This window comes from Notamacropus eugenii, chromosome 6 (assembly GCF_028372415.1).
Source record: "Notamacropus eugenii isolate mMacEug1 chromosome 6, mMacEug1.pri_v2, whole genome shotgun sequence".
NCBI lineage: Eukaryota > Metazoa > Chordata > Mammalia > Diprotodontia > Macropodidae > Notamacropus > Notamacropus eugenii.
In genome coordinates this window covers 44568076-44590323 of record NC_092877.1, presented here as the reverse complement: position 1 = coordinate 44590323, position 22248 = coordinate 44568076, and the positions used below count along the sequence as shown (strand labels likewise).

General features: G+C 43.0%; 1 protein-coding gene across 22 annotated transcripts in view; it reads right to left on the bottom strand.

The window, feature by feature from the left end:
• Positions 1 to 22248, bottom strand: part of PPFIBP2 (PPFIA binding protein 2) — a 192679-nt gene that overhangs the window by 19786 nt on the left and 150645 nt on the right. For 10 of the 22 annotated variants that reach the window (XM_072619692.1, XM_072619696.1, XM_072619693.1 and 7 more), the window contains 10 exons: positions 21817 to 21975; positions 19411 to 19503; positions 17024 to 17132; positions 14950 to 14982; positions 11092 to 11153; positions 6042 to 6117; positions 2718 to 2821; positions 1428 to 1495; positions 1185 to 1256; positions 415 to 472 (listed from right to left, as the gene is read on the bottom strand). In XM_072619692.1, the coding sequence (XP_072475793.1) occupies positions 415 to 472; positions 1185 to 1256; positions 1428 to 1495; positions 2718 to 2821; positions 6042 to 6117; positions 11092 to 11153; positions 14950 to 14982; positions 17024 to 17132; positions 19411 to 19503; positions 21817 to 21975 (834 nt within the window). The remainder of the gene's footprint in view (positions 1 to 414; positions 473 to 1184; positions 1257 to 1427; positions 1496 to 2717; positions 2822 to 6041; positions 6118 to 11091; positions 11154 to 14949; positions 14983 to 17023; positions 17133 to 19410; positions 19504 to 21816; positions 21976 to 22248) is intronic. The other 12 variants (XM_072619702.1, XM_072619704.1, XM_072619698.1 and 9 more) reach the window with 3 other exon arrangements.

Below are 22248 nucleotides of genomic sequence, written 5' to 3'. Positions count from 1 at the left end.
GCTCTTCTACATTACTAGTACAAATAAAAATTGTTGACTGGTAAAGCTTATAAAGTGCTTTTTGAACATTACTTCACTTGATCCCTGTGTTATTTCTAAAGTATGGGGCTTGGAGTCTGGAAGACTTCAGTTGGAAGACACTAGTTGTGTAACCCCGGGCAAGTTACTTAACCTCTTTGAGTCTCAGTTCCAACTTTACAGAATGAAGATAATAAGAGAGCCTTGCTGCCAGGGTTGTAGTGAGTTAACTGAAGTTAAGTGCTTTGTACAACTTAAAGCCCTGCACAAATGCTAGCTTTCACTTTCTTGATTTGTGTCTCTCCTCTTGTAACCCATAACACAGACCACAGAGCACAGTCAATAAATAAATATATTATAATATATAAATGCTGATGGATTGAATGACAGGCAAACCTTTTCCACAGAGCTACTTTGCAGTTCTTCCAGGCTACTGGACAGCTTTTCCTGAGTCCTTAAGGAACAAAAAAAAAAAAAAAGCAAATGACTTCTAGGGAGCAGAACATGCATGCTTGACTGATACCATGGAAGCAGAAGGATTGGGCTAAGCTGGACAGCACAGATGTTTTAAACTTAAACCAATTTCTTTTCTTTTTGGCTCAGAGTTCAGACGATTCATCCATTCAGACCAACCTCATTCCAGGAAGTAACATGCAAAGCTGAAGGAAGAGACCACAATAACCAGAGGCCCATCTGGAAACCACACGCTGCCCTTTGAGGCCACCTGCTTTGGTAGCTTCCGCCCTCCTCCTCCCCTTAACACCATGGCCCAAAGCCAGGACATCTCTGCATTTGCTGACATGCTCAGTTACTGAGGGAGGAGTGTGTGTGTGTGTGTGTGTGTGTGTGTGTGTGTGTGTGTGTGTGTGTGTGTGTGTGCTCCTGGGAAGGTTTGAAGAATGATTATGGGTATCCCTACCAATCACCCCATCAAAAATTCATTTTTTTAATGACCCCAATGTCCTGTGATAATCTGAAGCCTTCTCTGAAACATGCAGATTTGCAAAGGCCAAATTCTGGGACCTTGCAGTATTGGCTGAACTGAATGGAATCCATAACCTTTGAACTGCTCTTTTCCTTTCTGGAGCCAAACTGGATTCCATCTCCAGTGAATGTGATGTAGCCCTGAGCCTAAGGGGAAGGCAGAAGAGAAGCATGACTGGTACCTGCTCTGTGATTCCAGAGAATCTTCCTCACAAGGGGAAATCTGGCCATTGCTGGTATCCAGGATGCTTCCACTGTCAATGGAAACACCACACCCAATCAGTTAGGTCAACAGCCCACTTGGTTCAGGACCCACACACTTACCAAGGTCCCCAGTGGGGAATCCCATTTGGGATATAGGTGAAATGACCCTAAAGTCTTAAGAGCAATCCAGAGGGGAATGTAGCAGGACTCTGGCTTCTCACCTTGTTTCCAGGGTTTTCTGAGGCAGGGGAGGAGCCCCCAAGGTAGGGGAGGTACATCTCGGAGACATCTGCAGGGGAAACAGAAGAGTCTCAGCATCCTATCAGACACACCTTTGCACTGAGACACGCTGAATAAAGTTCTGTTTTCTATAGTCCAGTTTTTTCCGGACCCAGAAGGAAGGAAGTTTAGATTAGAAGTTAGAGATACCTAAGTTCTAGCTTTCTGGCTTTGTAGCCAAGTTAACCTCTTTGAGAATGGCCTCAGTTTCCTTACCTGCAAAATAATGGGACTGAAAGACAAACAACTGGAAAAAACTTAAGAACTCTGACCAGTGATAAGACTTATCACAATTCCAGTAGACCAATAGTGAAGCAAACTACCATCTCCTGATCAAAAGGTGATGCATGCATTGCGCAGAATGAGACATCTATCTTTAGGGACATGGCTAGGGTGGGAAATTGTTAGGCATTGTTAGTAGAACTATGTATTCCTTGGGGAATAGCAGGAGAGAGAAAAGAGAGAGAAAAAAGATTTTTTTTCATTGAACAATATTAAATTTTAAAAAATTTTAAATAGCAGGATTGGGCTAGATAACCTCCTGGTTCCTTTGGGCCGTCCCTTGAGCAACTACTTAAAGAAGCCTATTCATTGAATGGGTATATCTCACTTAAACGTGTGAATGCCATAAGACCTTAGTCTGAAAGGGTCAGGGTCTCCCATTGCATCCTGGGCCATCTCCAGCCATCCTGATGAACACCATGTCACTGGACCCAGATGGCTCAGGAGAAGAAAGTGAGGCTGGTGACCTTGCACAGCCCTCCCTCACTCAAATCAAAGTCAACTGCAAGTCCTGTCATCATCTTGATGTCATGGGAAGGACAAACACAACAACAACAACCCTTATTCTAAAATTCTATGCTTTGTGATTTTTACTGAGCTTGGTGCCCCTCAACTTGGTACAGTCTGTTTATGAGTTGGGTGTCATGACTTTAGAAATCATGGCTGATCCTCTAGCTGAACAAACTCTGCAGATTTCTTTCCAGACCATGAATCAACATAACCCAACTAACTCAGGAGGATCTGTTTAATGTAAATGAGTTGCTTCAGTTTCCAGACATTACAATGGTTCCTTTACTTAGCTTGTTACTTGTTGGCTGGGTGAGCTGGGTAGCCTTACAAAGACTTAACCAACTCCCTCCCTTTCTCTCTGCCCAGAGCTCACTCAGGTGAGTTTACTGAGCCTCTCAGGGCTGCTATGGATTGAAGTATCAGATAATAAAGTCCAAGACCTCCAGTTTCATTGTTTCTCCAGGGGATTTGTTCATCACATTCCACTTCCTGAAAGAGCCCTCCATTTCTTCTTCCCCACTGGAAAGGATTCTTTCTGATGAGCCTGAGGGGAAGCAACAAAAAGAGAAAATAACTTTATTCAGGGGTTGCTTCATTGCAGAGACTTGAGGAACAGTTTTTCCTTGTTTAGAATAAAAGTAAATTAAAAGAGAGTGAGAGCTGGCTGCTAATGGCAGTTCCCCTCAGTTACCTTCCCTTTATTCTGTATGTAGCTTGTACACACTATCTCCTCTGTTAGAATAGAAGTTCTTTGAGGGCAGGGCCAGGCTTTGTGCCTGACATACACCTTATCTGTCACTCTAACTTGACTGCAACCCATTGTTCCGAACTGATTTCACATAATTTTCCTTCATGGGCATCCCCCTTCTAGACAAGCTGACCTACCCATAATTTCCTAGTACAAGGTATTCCACCCCCAGCCTCTATAATAACAGTGTCATTTATACAGATTGTACTCTGTGTCAAGCACTGTGCTAAGATCTCTTTGCAAATATGATCTCTTTGGAGCCACACCACAACCCTGGGAAGTCTATTCTCTAGTATCTATTATGCTCATTTCCCTCAATATCCTCAGTTAAGGAAATTGAGGTTGAGTGATTTGTCCAAGGACAGCTAGCAAGTGTCTGAGGTCATATTTGAACTCAGGAATTCCACCTCATCAGTTTGCTGCCTTTATACAGGTTGACCCTGTGTCTAAAATGCCCTACTTCCTCACCTCTGCTTGTAATCCCCTGTTCCATTCAAAACTTGGCTCAAGTAAATGAATGAATGAATGAATGAATGAAAACTTTCTTTATTAAGGGATTCCTAGGTAGAATCCATGTTGCTAAGGTCTCTGTGAAAGGCCTTTCTTGACTTCCCTAGTTAATGGGGCTTTCTTCTCTCCCAAAAGGCAGCTAGGCGGTGCAACAGTGGATAAAGTGGCCAGGTCTGAAGTCAGGATGACTCATCTTCATGAGTTCAAATCTGGCCTCAGATACTTACTAGCTTCGTGACCCTGGACAAATCACTTAACTCTGTTTGCCTCAGTTTCCTCATGTGTAAAATGCGCCGAAGAAGGAAAGAGCCAACCACTCTAGTATCTTTGTCAAGAAAACCCCAGATGAAGTCATAAAGAAGTGAAACATAACTGAAAATGACTGAACAACAGAATCATCCACCAACCCACCCCTGAAACTATTATTTACTTTGCATATGTTTTCTACTTTTTGTTCATTGGCTGTTCTCTCTCCCTTCTTCCCTAGCCATGACTTGGGGCTTATTTCATTTTTTAATCCCTCAAACAGGGATTATTTCATTTTTGTATCTGTAGCCCCAACAGTGTCTAGCATATAGTAGACATAAATACCTATTGATTTTAATTTTCTCTTGCTACAGTGATCTCTCCAGGTTTTCAATAGCAGTTCTCTCTTCCACTCTAAACAGCTTTGTACATTTGCTTGCAAGTGAAACTTTGCAGGATGGGCCCTACAAACTCTGGCTTCTACGCGTATCATCTCATGCCACAGAAACCTCACCCTTGCTGCCCGCAAAGTGGTTCACTGATGACTGCAGGAAGTCAGGTCCTAATGGCCCTCAGACAAAATATCTTCTCTGAAGGCCCAAAACAGACCCTGGAGGCATTGAGATTGGGCAACGTATCTGGTGGGTGGATGAGGAAACCAGGTTAGTGTTTCCAAGTTAACTCTCCTCTGCCCTCAGCCTGGGGCAATCCACAGGATTGCTGCCAAAAAATCTCAGAACCCAGGGCTCAAGCATGATCTGTCTCCTGCTTGTCTCATCCTGGGATAAAGCTCGTAAACCTTGGCATTTCATCAGGATCCTGAAGAACGTAATGGGTGCAAACTACCACGAGCTTTTCCTGACATTGTAATAGGCTTCACCCATGGGAACCAAAAATAAAAGAGCTGTTGCATCAGTGTGTGGGCAGCATACGTGAAGATAATTACAAAAACTATTCTCATTGTCCAAGGTCTTGCAAGTGAGAATACAGGCTCCTGTGAATGCAGTTTTAAGAGGCACTATGAGCCTCAAAAGCCGCAGAGCACCTTCCAAATTAGCCATGCATGCATAAGCTCCATTCCCCAGCTTTGATTCAGATGGATTCAATTCATGGTATAAGGTTAATCAATTCTTAATTAATTAATCAATTAATTCTTGACTGATGGAAAAGATGGTGGATTGGGCTAGGGTGTTGATGGCTCTCCTAGCTCTAAATGTCTCTCTTACAATGAAATTCTAGTTTGTATTCATTTGGGGCTATTCCCTTGTGTTTCCAGATCACGTAGGGTAAAAAGGCATAGAAGGTACGGTAAAAAGAGCAACGGGTTAAGTCAAAAGGCCTGGGTTCCAATCCTACCTATGAATGATTATCATGTGTGAGACCATAGGTAATTCTTCCTCTCTTCCCCACCTCAGTTTCCTCCTTGGGTCTATAAAAGAAGGGGGCTGGACTAAATCAGGTGTCAAACTAGAGGTGGATCTGTGTTTATCTGAGTCTGACCCCACTGGACCAGATGACCTCCAAAGTCCTTTACAGCTCTAAGACTTATGATCCTAAGACACTCTTTGACCCTCTCAGAGGGTGAGTTTCTCAAACTCCCTCTATAGCCCTTTAGGCAAACTGGAATACTACTACCAGACCAGTTCAAAGGTCTGACACAGAGGAAAGGGATCTCAATAGTTCTCCTAGGCCTAGTTTGCCTTCACAGGAACTCCAGGTGTGGAAGGTACACTGTAATGCTGATGCGTGGGGAAAAAAACCCTGTTTTGTGACTCATTCGCTCCCACCAGACATTCTCTGGCTGGTGAAAAGCTTGGGAGTTCTCCATCACACATAGCAGGCTTTGAAAGGACAACTAGACCAGGGCAATATGATAGCTCCCAGTATGGGAGGCTGAATGGTGAGATGGTTAGGGCACTGGGCTTTGGGAGTTCTGAAGACCAGGGTTCAAATCTTGCTCCTGACATTTACTACCTGGGGAACCCTAGGCTAGTCACTTAAATTTTCTGAGACCTAGTTTCCCAACTTCTGTAAAATGAGGGAGTTCCTTATAGGTCTGAATCTGTGATCCCATGAAGCACTACTCACTGAAAAGATGTCTTATCTAAAAGGGAGACTGAGGGATTTCTGTTGGAAGTAACACTAAGGTTTAGTACTCCTTACTCTTGACACAAGTGAGTACAAGGCCCTGAGAGACAGGGTATCCCGAAAGCCAAAGAAAGTCTTTTGAGGGAAACACTGAAATTATCTCTTCTCTTACCATGACCTCCCAGCATGATCTCCTTTACTCTCCGGTACTGGCTCAGCAACAGCGTGAGCTCCTCTATCCTGCGGTCCTGAAACAAAAAGGAAACTGAGTCAGACGCAGAAGATCCACAACCACTACCAGGCACTAGCTGTAAGGAGGTCAGAGCCAGAGAAATCAGATTCCCATTATGTATTATAGCAGAAATAGGGCTGGCCTTGGAGTCAAGAGAACCTGCCATCACATCCTGGCTCTATTTCCTACCTGGGTGACCTTAGGCAAATCAATTAACTCCTCTGGTCTCAGTTTCCTCTCTGCAAAATGAGGGAGTTGGACTAGGTCAGAGGTGCCAAACATTCTTCACGTGAACCAGATTAAAATGTAATTGGAAAATATTGAACAAAATTTTAAAAAAATACAGTGGAACACAGATAATACTAATGTGGTTTTCTAAGTCAATATGTGGCCTGCAAAGAGCTTTCTATGTTAGTATCCCCCTTTCTAGTTAAGCCAGACACTGCGGAAATAGACAATTTCTTAGATCCCTTCCAGCTCCATAGCTGCAATTCTATGATTCATATGTGCCAAAATAGTCATCAAAGAAATACTTCCTAGTAGCCTAAATCTGGAAAAGTGTGAGTGGCCCAGTAATGGAGGAATGGCTAAACATGTTGGTAATGGAAGATCATTGCACCATAGGGACATAGGAAAACTTGTATGAACCGATGACGAACAAAGAAGCAGAAACAACAGATGAATATTCACAATGACGGTCATAATTTCATGAAAACAGTACTGAGAAGTAGCTCAGATCAGGTTAAGTGTAATGACCAAACTTGGTCCTTGAACCAACGAAACAAATATACTTCCTTTGGCTGGGTAGAGAGAGGTAAGTGAAGAAGACAAGGACCAGGGCTGGGCAGTGTAATATAAATGTTTTTCTTTGTTACTGGGAACAAGTCTATGATAGAGGAGAGTAAGGAACAAAAGCCACCAGGAAAACATTAAACAAAACTCTCAGACCTTAAGAGGAGAATAAATTCTTTTAAATAGGTACTTGGAGGGTTTTTTGCAAAGCTCTCCCTGCCTCTAGGACCAAGACAAGTGAATGCATGAATGGACACACGATACATGTAGCTGCACGTTGGACTATAATAGGTGGGGAAAGTTTTACAAAGGAAAAAGAAGAAATTCTTCCGTTTTCCAAGAGTTTATGGCCTAGTTGATTGGACCAGCAAACCAAATCACAAGATTTAGGGGAGAAAGGACCTCAGAGGCCTTCCAATCCAACCTCTACATTTTACAGAGGAGGAAACAAGTCCAGCGAGGGGAAATATTTTGCCTGAGTTTATGTAGGTTTTAAATGGCAGATTCAGGACTTGAAACTCATGTCCTCTGACTCCAAATCCTGTACTTCTTTCATTGTACTTGGCTCTTTTGAAATCTCTTTTTGAGAGCTAGAAGAGACCTAAGAATTAATCAAGTCCAACTTCCACCTTAAGTTTCAACTGTCGGTGGTCACCTAGTCTCTACTTACACACCGCTAGGACTAGGGTATTCATTACTTCAGAGGCAGTTGGATGCTGCTAATGGGATGGTAATTATAAAGTGCTCTGCACAGTGCCTGGCATGCAGTAAGTGCTAAATAAATGTTAACTATCATTATTATTAATTGCTAGGAAGATCCCTCTTGCAGTGAAATTGATCTCTCTGTAACTTGCATCATCACCCGGGCCATGATTCTGGCCTCTGAAAGTATGCAAATCTAATCTCCTCCTCTTCCAAATCAAGCTCTTCTATTTCCCATTAGTTTTAGCCTCTTTAAATACTCTCCATATGGTATATAGTTTACAGAAGCTTCATTCTCCTCAGTCACCTGGATCACACCTGCTTCTGTTTGCTACTATTCCTCTTAAAATTGAAGTGTGGTCTAACCACTTCAGATCTTCTGGCAATACTGCTTCCTCAAATGATCTCCAAGCATCTCCTGGAAACAAAGGTTTCCAGGCCCTAATATGGAACAGGGAGGAAACCGAAAGCACAACAGGAATACAAGATGTTATCAGGGAAATACATAATAGGAAGAGAAGCTGGAGTTTTGGAAGATGGGTAATTCTGAGAGGATGAGGGATGACCAGGGGACAGCCTAGGCAATCCACTGGTATTCTTGGCTGTCAGGATAAAGTACAGAAGGCCCATGGCTCACTGTGGGACTTCGCTGTTAAGAGCTTATGGGAAGACTTGGACAAGCCTCACATAGGATAGTCAGGCATTGATGTGTTACAATTTGCAATACTGAGGGAATGTCCAAATCAATGAAACCACAGATGCATGTGAGTACCTGCTTTCTGGGGAATATAATTCTATCCCCCTCTCAGGAGTCAATACTCTCTCTCTCTGCCTCATTTTCCTTTGTTGTAATTTATTATTATCCTCATCCCTAAGGAGAATATAAGCTCGGAGGGCAGCAAAGGTTTTGTTCTTCTTTCTGTACACTGTGTGCCCAATGCGGCGCTTCACACTTGGTATTTACATAATCAGTGTTTGTTGCTATTTATTAATCTAATGACTCTCCCCAGGCCTTTTTGACATAAATGATTGCAAAATGAGTTTTCTCCTCTCCTATATTTCCATAACTGATTTTTTGAACCTAAGACTTTACATTCATCTGTCTCTCCCTCCCCCCCCCCCCCCCCCCACCTTATAAGATATTCTGGTCAATCAAGATAATTTAAACCCTAGATTGTGCCATCCACTGCTCCCACCTTTAGGCCTGCTGCTAATTGAATGAGCATTCTGAATGTCTTTATTGGAGTTACTGGTAAAAATCTGGAACAGGGCAGGGCCCTGTGGAATTGTGCTGGACCCCACCCTCAAGCTTGAAAAGGTACTTCTTTGGGAAGAATGTTTAATCAGGTGTAAAACCACTTAATAGCACTGCCAGCTTTCAAAAAGCCAGTGCAATCCCTTTAGACATAAATAAACATAAGTTTTATTATGTGACATATGACATTTAACGAACAATTTAATTATAATAAAGCAGGTCTTTTTGTACAAATATATAGTTTAATCCTGGGAATAAAAGGTAGGAAGAAGATTTGATTTCTGTAGTCATTAGCAGCCAGCACTTTTTGCTCAATATGAGAGTAATTTACAAAGAAGGTTAGAACTTGGGGCACTCTAGAGATGAAGGGACCTAAGGCAAAGCAGGCTATGGAGGCAGCCTATAAAATACAATGTCTTTGTAATTGTAAAATCCCTGAAGCAAGCTTTAGGACCTAGTGAAGCAGAGTTTGGGGTCTTTCCTTAAGATTCTGAGCCTTCTTTTAGCACGGATACTGACCACAGGGTCAGTTGTTCCTATGGAATCTCAGATGCACCATTCTCCACTTGGGCTGGTTGCCAGGGCTTTTGGGTCATTGCTGGGAGATTTTCCTTCATGAAACAACCAAGCCTGAGAGGTTGTTACATGAAGGTAAGACCAGTAGCCAATCTGATCCCATAGAGGGTTCAAAAATACCAAGGCTGTAGCGGGAGTGGAATGGTAATCTGTAAGGCTTAAAAGAAAAAAAAAAAACTATTATGGTATCATAACTTAAACAAGTCAGCTAGCAAATTATAATGATCAAGGATGGTCCCAAGAGAGGAAAAAATATACCTTCTTCCTTTCTTTGCAGGGGTAAAGGCTAGAGATGCGGAATACAGCACATACTGTCAGAGTCACCCAATGTTGGCTAGTTTTGCTAGAATGCTTTTTTTCCCCTCTCCTTTTTATTCTGTTCTAAATGATGGTTCCCTGGAGAGAGGGAGGGAGGGGACAGGGATAAATTTGGAAATGATAGTGATGTAAAAAAACAAAAGACATTATAAAAATTTTGTAAAAATGCCTGTAAACAATAAAAATTCTTTTAAAAAATTTCCCTAAATACTTCACATGTGTGACATGCCGTCTACATTCCTTTGAAGCAGATAGAGGGCACAATGGATGGAGCATTGAGCCTGGAGTCAAGAAGACTCAAGTTCAAATCTGACCTTCAGCACTTACCAACTATGTGACCCTGGACAAGCCACTTAACATCTGTCTGCCTTAGTTTCCTTCGCTGAAAAATGGGGATAGTAATAGCACCCAGTTGTTGTGAGGATCAAATGAGAGGATATTTGTAAAGCGCTTAGCACAGTGACCAGCACATAGTAGGTGCTTAATAGCTCAATTTATGCAGTTATTCAAGGCTTACCAAATGTTTTGTGTAAATGCGCTTACTCGATCATAGCAACCCTGTGGAGCAGGTACTCTTATTATCCCCATTTTACAGATAATAATAAAAATAGCGAGCTTTTATGTAGTATTTCAAGTACTTTGCAAACAATATCTCGTTTGATGCTCACACCATACTGAAGACCTCATACTGCTATAACTACCTCCATTTTTTACAGAGGTGGAAACTGAGGCTCTGAGTAGTTAAGTGACTAAGTCTCACAGCTAATACGCATAGGTCTTCCTGATTCCACTGCACCACCTTGCTGACTAGATGAACAGTTTCAGAAAGAGAGAGATGTAAGAGACTTCCCCAGAGTCACACTGCTAGCCATCATCGGAGGCAAGATCTTAAACCTGGTCTTCCTGACTTCAGGTTCAGCTCTCTATCCCCTGTGCTTCTCGGGGTACTGATGAACATCCTGCACGGTTATTAGATAATCCTTACTTAGGAGATACTGAGTCGATTCTCCCTTGATAAGTGCTCTTCTCCTGACACTTTCCTAAAAATGCAACGATAAGCTGTGCCATTTACACGGTGCTTTAAGGTTTGCAAAATACTTTACCCACACCATTTCCTTTAATAAGGTATGATGCTAGGAAAAAATTCCCAATGACTCAAATCAATGAAGAAAGTGAGCATGTATGAAGTGCCTATTATGAGCCAAGCCTCTTGTTCCTACCTAGGTAACCTTATCAATGGATTGGCCTCCAGTCTCTAAGCCAACAGGATATCAACACAAGCAAAAATTCCCCACACTGGTCAGAGGCTAATGTGCCCCTCTCTACAAAGGGCCATTCTATTCTTACCTTTTCTTCATTTGCAACAAGTAAGGTTTCCATTCCTATTTTTAGACGTTGAACTTCGTGATCTACAAAGAGTTGGGATGCAAAAAGAATTTAGCTTGTACCCTGCAATTGTTTCAAGCAACATCAGAGGTAACAGATAGAAGAGCAAACCACACACTCAAACATTCCCATCTCCTACTGTTGCCATTGAAAAGGCTTTCAAATTTCATGTATGTAGGTGAGAGTATTCATAGTATTTAATTTTCAAAATTTATTTTATTTATATGTTATATAATCAAATAATATTAATTCATTATTTAATTAATAAAAGTATTAATTTAGTGCTTACAAGATTTATTGGAAAGAACAAAGAAACTGAATGCTGTGTAATATAAATGACTAAATTTGGTCATGAAAAAGGGGAGAAAATTCACTTCCTTTACAGAGATGGAAGTCTACAGGTATATAGCATAGCACACCCTACTAGACTAAGCTGATCTGTTGGTTACTTTTGTGGAACAGCTTTTCTTTGTCTCTTTTTTATTGTTTATTACATGCAGAAGGGAGAAGGGTGGAGTAAGCTTGGAAATGAAAGACATTAAAAAAAAAGATGCCAATGCAAATTTAAAAATAAATAAGCAGAAAGAATGGTGTGTTTATGTACGGCTTCAGTTGTATGTTTCATATGTATGGCCATCTCTGAAAAGTTTATGGGCAAGAAGAACATTCCATTTACTTAGAGGTGAAACTGACAGATTTAGGCATTTTTCAGCTAATAGATCTTACAAGAATTTTAGTCTCCTTGTTTTTCTTACAATTTAAGTCCACTTTTTAGGGTTCCTAAAACAAAAACAAAAACAATACTCTGGTGTTAAAGTAAAACTCTTGAGGAAAGTAGGACATTGCTGGATATTCGCTTTAAGAGACCATGGCATAGTCACAACTTCCTCCTAAACCTATAAAAATATTAAAAAAAAATATACCAGAATATATCTGACATAGTCAAGGAACAACCAGTAGCTTTTGAAGAAAGACAAGCATGCATTTCATTCTAAAACCAGCTGAATTCCCAAAGAAATCACAGTTATGGCCTCCCAGTTCTTTGTAGGGTCAACAGGGCAAACATAGATTTGCTCAGATAAGACTATCTGTGGAAGGCCAAGGATCTAGATGGAAGAGAAGATTAAGGGCCAAAGCAAACACCGGAGGGGACAAAAACAATCACCTAATCCATACTTGGAAGAACAAGACCTGTCAGGAGTCAGATGTCCCAAATCAGAAGGTCCAAAGTGAAAACCATCTGAAAACAGGGCATAGTCATCCATAAAGTAAAAATTTGACAAGATAAAAGAGATGTCCATCTATCTTGGAAGGCAGAAGAGCTGGGGTGATAGGCAAACCACCTACCAAGGCTCTCTCTCTCTGATCCCCTCAACCTGGGTTAGGCCATTCTGCTTCAAGTGGGGCTCAGCTTGATCCAGATTCCTGGTATTCTCTTTTGCACTGACTTGACTTACTGGTCACCTAAGGGCATAAAAAGGCCCACCCAGGTAGATTCAGGCCCCTTCCAATTTGGCAGATGTCCCAAGGCTGTGAGTCATATGCTGACGAAATGAATTTCCACATGGAGACAAGAAGGTGGAGTTGTCTACTCAAGCTATTCTGGAAAATCTGTTGTTAAATATCCATTCTATTCTACGGCTAAACAGCTTTCTGTTAACTGATGAATGACCTACAAAAACCTCATTTTTCTTCAATATCAAATCTAAACTATCTGAGACTAAACCCACCTTTCATACTTGGAGTCTTTAAGGTCTCTTAAAACTCAAAAAATCCATGATTTGAAGGCCTTAGATTAAGGTTTCCTATGTCTGACTTGAACTCCCATGACAAGGGAAGACAGAACAATAGATCTTTAGTGTAAAGAAATATTGAGATTCATTTAAAAACCAAGGGGGCCCAAAGTGAAGCTAAGCCAAGACTGAAATCTCTTCTAAAGAGCTCTGATCCCCAGGGCTCATCTTCCCCTTCATCCAGTGTTCTTTCCACTGTATCACCAGGCACCCACAAAGAACCCTGCTAAAAGCTCTCAGACACAGTCACCCTTTTATGAAAAAAATAGCATTCAACATTTCAAGATAATTAGGAATCAGAACATGAAAGAAACCTGCGGACATGACACTGGATTTTACTTATAAGCAGAATTTTAAAAAAAAATCAGACCAATCTGATTCTTCTCTAGACATATTGGGTGGGGTGGGGGAGAGGGATTGGAGTTCTATCATAATTCAGTGTAGTTACTGCAAAGGTCATTCTTACAAGAAAAATGGTATTAGTTAGCATAGCCCATGTCCCACCCAAGCTCAGACAGAAAGACAGCAAAGCAGAGCATGGCATCTCAGCCAGTTGGAAAGAAAGGCAAATGCTGGAAGAAGTGCTTGACCTCAAAAGGAATCCTGCCAAGGAAATGCTCCACAAGGAAAAGCAACATTTAATGATCCCTGCTCTCTTCCAGCACCAGGGCCTGTTTGTTGCGTGGTTTCGTCAAACATTATCATGGAGGAGGGAATGAAGCCAGAGGAGTCAACAGTGAGACATCCCAGACTTCAGATTGAGGTGATCTTAGGTGGGATCAGTGGAATATGAACAACGTGCCATATGGTAAATGGAGCAAAGGACGTGAGAGGCCCTCTGCCCTGGTCACCCCAATGTTGTGTTCGGTTCTGGGTGCCACATTTGAGAAAAGGTGTAGATAAGATGGAAAATATCAGGGTGCTGGGACAGAAAACCATGCCACATGAAGAACCCAGAGTTATGTAGTCTGGAGAGAAGATGCAGAAGGGGCGTGATGGCTGTTTATAGTATGAGGCTGGTTCTATTAGGTCCAGAAGGCAGAACAGATTAACAATAGGATATTGTTGACAGACTTTGGCTTGATATGAAGGACCTGCCAATCATCAGAACTGTCTAGACTGGACCAGGCTGCCTCATGCTACACGTCTCCTTATAAAGAGGGGACACACTTGGAAGACAAAATGAGAAATACATTTATTTTTGGACATGGTCAACGTGAGAATTTCTTTTGCTTGACCATATGTTTGTAACAGAGGCTTTCTTTTTCTTATTTTCTCAATGGGGGAAGAGGGAAGTGAGAGTGAAACGTGCATCTGAAAATAATTTAAAAAAATTTTTTAAAGGAAGGTAGTGAGTTCCTCATCTTTGCAGGATTTCAAGTACAGGCGAGGTGATCACTTTTTTGGAGAATGTTACAGATGGAATAACATCAGCTAACAGATTAGTCTCTGGGTTCTTACCCTAGAGTCTATCCAGTTTTTTTTTTTTAATGTTGATAACTCTCAGTAAAATTAGTTTCTTTTGAATCCCAAGTATTTTATTTTATGCATTTAGAAACATAATTCTGAGAGGGGGTCCCCATAAGCTCCCTTAGACTACATAAAAAGGTCCGTGGCATAAAAAAGTCTACGAACCCCTGGATTAGAAAAATGCTATTTATTCTGTGATAGTATTTAAAAAATAATACTCTGAAGACAAAATACACAAATGAAAATATGAAAAGGAGCAAGGTGGCTGAAAACCTTGACAGGTTCCTTTAAAATGTCCAGCAGAGTGATTTCTCTGGCTGTGATTCCAACTCATGGTGAATTTCTAAGGTGATCTGCGTGATGGAGGGTTCAGGACCCTCCTGGTCTCAACTGATTTGTTGCAAGCAATGAAACATAGGCCTGTATTGAGGGAAGATAATGGAGCAATCAACGTGAGACGAGGCAGTTGCATTCATTGTTTGTGCAGAGCGTTTTAGCTGTAATTGGTGGGGAAAAGATCACAAGCATGATGTTGGAAGAGAATCTCAAGGCTTACATTTTTCCTTTAGCCTTCTCTTACAAACTCCCTCTAGGATGGGAAACCAGGAGGAAAAAGCACAGATTAGACATGCCCTTTAGATGCCCACCAACAGAGCCAACCCACCTCAAAAGGACTGACGCTGGTCATTCCCAAGACTGAAAACATATTATTCAGCAAATACCCCCTTCCCTTTCCTAGGGGCTCTGAACTGTGTATAAGGGCACCTACACAGGACCATGCCAGGATGCTTGTGCGCTTATGGTATAGATCAGCAAGACGGTGCAGTGGGTAGAGTGTTGGGCCTGGGGTCAGGAAGACCCGAGTTCACATGTGACCTCAGACATCTATTATCTATTTGACAGCGGGCAAGTCATTTAACTGCAGTTTGCCTCAGTTTCCTCAACTGTAAAATGAGTTTAATAATAGCAACTCCTAGGGTTGTTGTGAGGACTTACTCCAGCACCTGGCAAAGAACAGACATCATGTAAATACACGTCTGTTCTCTTCTCCCTTAGAAGGAAGATGCGCAGGATTATGGATTCAGAGCTGGAAGGACCTTAAAGGGCCCTCCCTTTACAGATCCAGGGGCCCAAAGCTAGGCAGTACACCTGCGGTGGGACATGAATCCCCAGAACTTCTGGACTCCAAGGCCAGTGCCTAAGGCACTATACCATTTCCTAGGCCTGATCCTTATGGCCTTCTAGGCCAGGCCCAAAGAGAAGGTGGGCAGCAACTTTTCCCTGGCAGACTGCTTGTGTTCCTTTAAGAAGTAGGTAGGAAGAGATAAAATCCCTCTGGTGCCTCCTTTGCAAACTTTGGGGGGAATTCAGGGTGATCAGGGATAATTTGGTTTTTTATAAAATGACAATTTGCTTTTTGGCCTGGTCCTGGGTTTTCTCTGTAACTTACATTCTTAGAGTTGCCTAGGGCACTAAAGGGTTAAGTGACTTGCCCAGGGACACACCCTGTGTGGAGGCAGAGTTTTTAACCAGATTGTCCTCACCCTGAGGCTGGCCCTATCCACTCTGCTTTACTGCCTTTTCACAGAATGATATATATAATATAGTTCCCATTTACATAGGTCTGCACAGAAATGCCAAAGACTGCCCAAGCTATACTTCTCTTAAACTACTGGTTCTCAAAGTGGGGTCTGGGAATCTCTGGGGTCCCCAAGACTCTTTCAGAGGGGTCTAAGAGGCCGAAACTATTTTCATAAAAAATACTGACATTTAAATTTCTAATATTGCAAGTAATGATAGGTATAACCAATACTATTTTTTAAAGCTCTTTGACAGGGTGCTCCATCATTTTTAAGGGTATAAAAGGGTTCTTAGACAAAAAAGTTTTAAGCCATTAAGTTTTAAAGTAAAGGAAAATAAGAACTGTTTTTCCGTGTCTTGGGCACAAGGAGGCGCACAGGGGCAAGGCCATAGACAAATGCCTCATGAGTCTCCATTTATTCCCCTACTTTTTCTGACCTTCATTTCTCTCTCAATTTGAAAGGAAAATGGAGTTCCCTGGCACTTCCCAGAGGTCATCAGTGCCTCTAAAACTCCAGGAGAGTCTAGAGCAGGGGTGGGGAACCTGGGGCCTGGAGGCCACATGTAGCCTTCTAGGTCCTTGGGTACACCCTTTGGACTTAGTTCAAGTTTTACAGAACAAATCCTTTTGTTAAGGGGATTTTTTCTTGGGCTCAGTCAAAGGGCCACACTTTGAGGACCTACAAGTGACCCACTTCTGGACTAGAGGGCCAGATAGACCTCCATCCCACATATAAGCCCACACACTTGACCTTGGGTATCCTGCTAGCAGAAGACAGCATTAGGCAGAGGTATGGTAGATAGCAGCCCAGGCCACAACATGCAGGAGGTGTAATGAGGGATACCTTAAAATGGTATTTTTTCTGAGTAGATCTTTCTTATGCCAGAAAATTCTGCTACTTGTGGCTAGCAGGTGTTCATTTTGTGATAAGTCAAGGAAGGGGGAGGGGGAGCAAGAGACACCAGAAGGGGGCTGGTAGGTGTTTGGGGTGGTTACTATCTCCCCTTCAAGGTGGTAATGGGCAGGACGCCACATCATGGCTTGTTACCTCTTTCGGTGCTTTCTATGCAGGCCACGGTCCTGGAGAGCTGGCTGTGGAGGCGCTCGATTTCCGCATCCTTCAATGCCAACTGCTCTTGCAGCTGGGCGATCTCAGCCTGGAAGAGCCAAGGGCATCATTCAGATGAGTGAGTGAGTGTTCTTGTCAGAGGCCAGAAGCAGTCAGCGCAGACTGAGAATGTGACTCCCATGAGGCAAGGGGAGAGAGAGGATTCAGCTTTCATTACCCACCGACTGCCTGCTTGGCCTGGGATGTGACTGTCCCAGAGTGACCCAAGCCAAAGCTAGTAGGGAAACTGTGCCTCAGTTAACAAGCTCAATGACTTATTGTCTGCTTCAGCCATTGCCATAGGAACCAGCACTCTGACCTTCTGTCCAACTGTGGGGACCAGCATTCTGACCTTCTATTTCTAACCATGGGGACCAGGGCTCCAGCATACTCCCATATGAAGGAACCAGAGTTCCAGATAGCTCACCTCTTCACCCATAAGGACTAATTCTATTTTTGCTAACGGTAGAAGTAAGAGATACTTTCCTATTGAGTGACAAGAAGGCTGCTCTGGACATGGTGCCCCCATTGTATTAGGAGCCTTAAGGCCTGGGTTTGAGCCCCAGTTTTGCTGGTTACTAGCTGTATGATCAGGGGAAAGCCAGTTAGTCACTCTAAACCTTGGTTTATATATAAAAAAATAGAAAAATCCATGCATTGTTTAAAACTCCTGGTGTACAATAAAGGCCCTCCACTGGTGCAAGGACTCTGTGTAATGTATAGTCAAAAAGGGCAGTGTAGGGGAAAATGTCACATGCCTAGTCAAGCAGGACTTAATCTAGGTTTTCCTGACACCTAGCCACTGCAGGACATTGCTTCACACCCTTTCTATTAACAATTCGTAAAATTCGAAAGAAGAAAATGACACTTTTACAAGTTACTATAATGGTGTTTGTTGGGTGGTCTTGCTTAACTATTTTGGAGAAATGTACTTTGTTCCACTGATTTACTTTTCCAGTTTTTTAACCAGTGCTGAATGGTTTTGGTAACTCCTGCTTCCCTGGCCCTCCTGCCTCCCATCACCAGGAGTCTCAAATCACACAGAGCACCAGCCTTCACTTGTGGGGGTTAAAACTCACCACTAATATTGGCTTACTGCTTTTAGCAGTAAAGTCTCCACAGCAGCCTTGATAGACTTGGGATGGTCAGGATCCCTTTAAAGAGCAAGTTATACTCTGCCAAGAACAGCTAAATATATTCTTTAACTCACTTAGTGGGATACTTAAAAAAGATTCATAATTTCATCAGTGAGGGTGATCCATGCACCTGGCCTGAGTAGGGAGTTACTGGGACCTTCTCCACTCCCCCACAATGTTATCACCTCATGGCCAGTCACTTGGTGAGGAGACCCTCTGAGGCTGGATAGCCCCTTGGATGGCAAAACCCCAGACCACCACTGGGATGATACTCAAGGACTTTCAGTCCTGTTGAGACCTATGAGACCTTGCTTTCTGAGGGCAGCATTGAGGAATGGAGAACTTCAGGGGAAGACTTTTAAGCTCACTGCTCAAAACAACAACCATTTTGAAGATGGTTTGTTTCGAATCTGTGTGTCTCCCATCTCTTGCACAGGGCCTGACACACTGGAGTCCCTTAAAGAATTTGCACTGATGCCCTTGGCACCAAGGAGAGCTCTGAGGATGCATGTCTTCTTATTTCTTTGCAGATGTTGGGGCTATGGATGTGGAACAAGGAATATGGTGCCACACTTGTTGCGTATCGCACACTGGTTTTCCTCCATCTCTCTTTTGATTCATTTATGAGATTCTCTGGGAGGGGCAGGAGGGAAGGACTCCCTGGGAAATGTAGGTGATGTAAAAAACAAGAGATATCAATAAAATTTTATTTTACAAAACAAGTGTATTGATTGATTGAGATGGAGGTGAAATGACAGTCTTTACACCTCTGGGTTGGTTTTTATTTTTGGGCGGAGGCAAGTAGGGTTAGGTGACTTGCTCAGGGTCACACAGCCAGTAAGTGTCTGTGATCAGGTTTGAACTCAGATCCTCCTGACTCCAGGGCCAGTGCTCTATCCACTGTGCCACCTAGCTGTCCTCACTTCTAGTATTAATGGAGAGGCCTAACCCCCACTGCTGTGGCCATTTCTGTTTATGCAGGATGTACACACCTGTGCCCTACAACTCAGCTGGAGCCTGTGGTTCTAATATCTGTTATTAGAAAGGAGAAAAAGAATGGCCATTCCCAAGCAGAAGATAGAATTGGGCCGGTAGAGGCCTTGCTTGGCATTCACATCCCAGACCTCCCCAGTCCAGGTCGCTTGGCTCCAGGGGTCAGGCTCACTGATCATCTGGCTGGGTGGTTTTTACCTTTGTTGCTTTTAGCTTCCATTCATACTGATTTCTCTCACTCTCCAGCTCCTCCACTCTGATTTTGAGATGCTTGAGTTCCTGCAGCAATTCCTAGAATGGAAAAGACAGGCAGGCAGAGAAGGAGATGGGGGGCAGGGAAAGGAACAGAGGGGCAGAGATGGGGCAAGGGGGGAAGAGACAGAGTGAGAGGGAGGGAGGGAGGGAGGGAGAGAGAGAGAGAAGGGTGCGTTAGGTGGCCCAGGTGTGCAATGTCTGAAACTAAATTATTCAAGCTCTTGCATAGAAGATGACAGCCATGCCGGGCTACACCTCTTATTTCCGCCTTTTAGAGGCTTTTCCCGTGTGTGTAGGGGCAGCCCTTTGAGAGGAATTATAGGCACCTCCTAAGTAAGATCTATTCATGTTTTCACATCAGAGTAATTTCTGGACATAGTGCCCCCACACCCTTCAGAGCGGAATCCTCTGTTGCATAACAAATTAGCTATATAATTCATTAATGGTGAAGCAAATGATAAAGAAATAAATGACTATTTTCAGTGTTGTTACACAACAAGGAAAAACAGTTAAATACAACCAACTGATCGTCTGCACCTGCGGTCCCAAGCCTCCCTCTAGAGAGAAGTTTCGTTTTTGTTCTCCACTGTCCTGGGGCTTTCCAGCTCAGAACAGACAGTCACTGCCTCGTCTGCTTCAGAGGGCACCCTACCCAGCTCTGCACCCTTAGTTCTCCTGACAGAGGAGAGGCTGAGCATGAGAAGGGAGCCACTTTGTGGCTTGGGGTTTGGGCAGTCAAGAGACAAGTCTCAACCTTGAGACCATCAGAGGATAAGACAATGATGTCTTGATGGAAACGGAGCCTGGAGGGACTAGGGGGGGATAAAGGGAGATGCAGCAGGCAAGTTAAGTACTATCTGCTCTGCCCTGATACTGCATGATGACCTCTGCCAGGGAGGGCCCAGTCCTGGGCACTTGAAGGGAGACAACAGAGCGTATGGGACCCAGGCATGTCGCTCCAGGGACTCGAGGTCCAGCTGGGAAGATAGGAAGCCAACAGTACAACAGGAGGTAGCATGGGCAAGTCCTGTCAGCAAAAGTCTGCAGGGGTTCAAAAAGGGGTGAGATCAGGGAGGGCTGCACTGGTCCATGGTGAATGGATGGAAGAGCGTCACTCGTTATGTTGGACCATTTAATTCCAAAACTCTTCTCTGAAAGAACCACATAATCCTAAAATCCCAGAACCAGAAGGAATGGGTAAGGGCACCTGGCTCTTCTACAACACCCAGCATTTGCTTGAATACCTCCCTTGATGGGGAACGTGCAACCTACCCAGACAAAGAGCTAAGCTACTTTGAATAACCTATTCCTCCCTACCTCAGAGGGTGGTTGTATATGATGTAATATGTAAAGCACTTTATAAAACTTAAGAGTGCTCTATAAAGGGTAGCCAGCCTAGACATCTAGTACTACTGCCCTTTTGCCTTCTTTCAAATATATTCTTCTTGAATGAAAAATACCTTTCCATCACCTTAGAATTCCTGTCCTAAGTCCAATTTCTCCAAATCCCAGTGATCATTCTGTAATTATGCATGTGCATCACACACACACACACACACACACACACACACACACACACACACACACACACACACTATGTTCCCTCCTTGTGTTAAAATCTCATGTTCACTGTGTTTATTATCTATGCTGCTATTAACGATGAATTGGTACCCGAGGCTATTGTTTCCATCTCCCTTCTCTCGGTAATTACTGAGCATCTCTTACACTATTTTCCTTCTGCCTACAATGTCCCCAAGTGTTTAATGCAGTACCTGGCACATCCTTCATATTATCTGGATTTTCCATTTTAGCTGGAAATTTTTCTCTCTTCTCCTCAACTGCAAGCAAGAGGAAGAAGCTTCATTCCAGTTTTTAAGCCTGGGGACAAAGCTATTCCTCCTATCCCAATTCCTTGGGATTCTCTTATGTCAGGAGAATAGTTAAATTTATTGAAACTCAAAATGCTTTCCAAACTCATGGAATGTGAGCAAATACCTTGTGGGTTACTATTGTCTTCCTCTTCCCCACTGGCAGCCGGGCAAGTTCTCTTATCTGCCCTTGGGCGGTTACCGTCCAGTTGTTAATAGACACACGCCACACAATTAGAGAGGTCTTAGGAAGGACTGCCCAAGCCATGCTGTTCCTCCAGGATAACTTTAGATACAAGAATGAAGGGATGAAATGGGGAAAGGCAAAGAAAGGAAAATGGCCTCTGGACTCTGCCCAGAGTCAGATAGATAGAGGAATGGCTGGTACCCAAGGCAGACTCTTGTTAGTAGAACCCAGAATTCTCTGCAAACTCAAGGCAGCACCAACTCATGCTTGGATATACTTAGGTATGCTTCATACAGGCAAGCCATCGGGGCTGCTGGCCTGGGGGCTCTCCTGAGGGCTACATTCATCCATGTGGTCCCTGTCCTGCAACCTTCTCTCTTGAATTTGGCTACTGATTTCCAGCTGTAGTCTACACATCTGCTCCTGTAGATCACTGATCAGATTCACTACTAACTGTAAAAAGGGAAGAGACAGGAGAGCAAAATCATAGATAGTTAGAGCAGGGACTAGTCCAACTTCCTAAAGTCACAGTTGAGGAAACTGACGCCCTCTATGATGAGAATTTTGTTGGGATTTTCAAGATGGGAAAAAAATAATGGAGTGTTTTTTATAGTCAAAGAGTTTTTAATTTGCTTTGTTCAGAGGAACTAAACAAAAAGTCATCATTTACCATGGGTTGTTGTGGGAAGCATCTCAGTTCAGTTTAATTGCATTCCACAAACACAT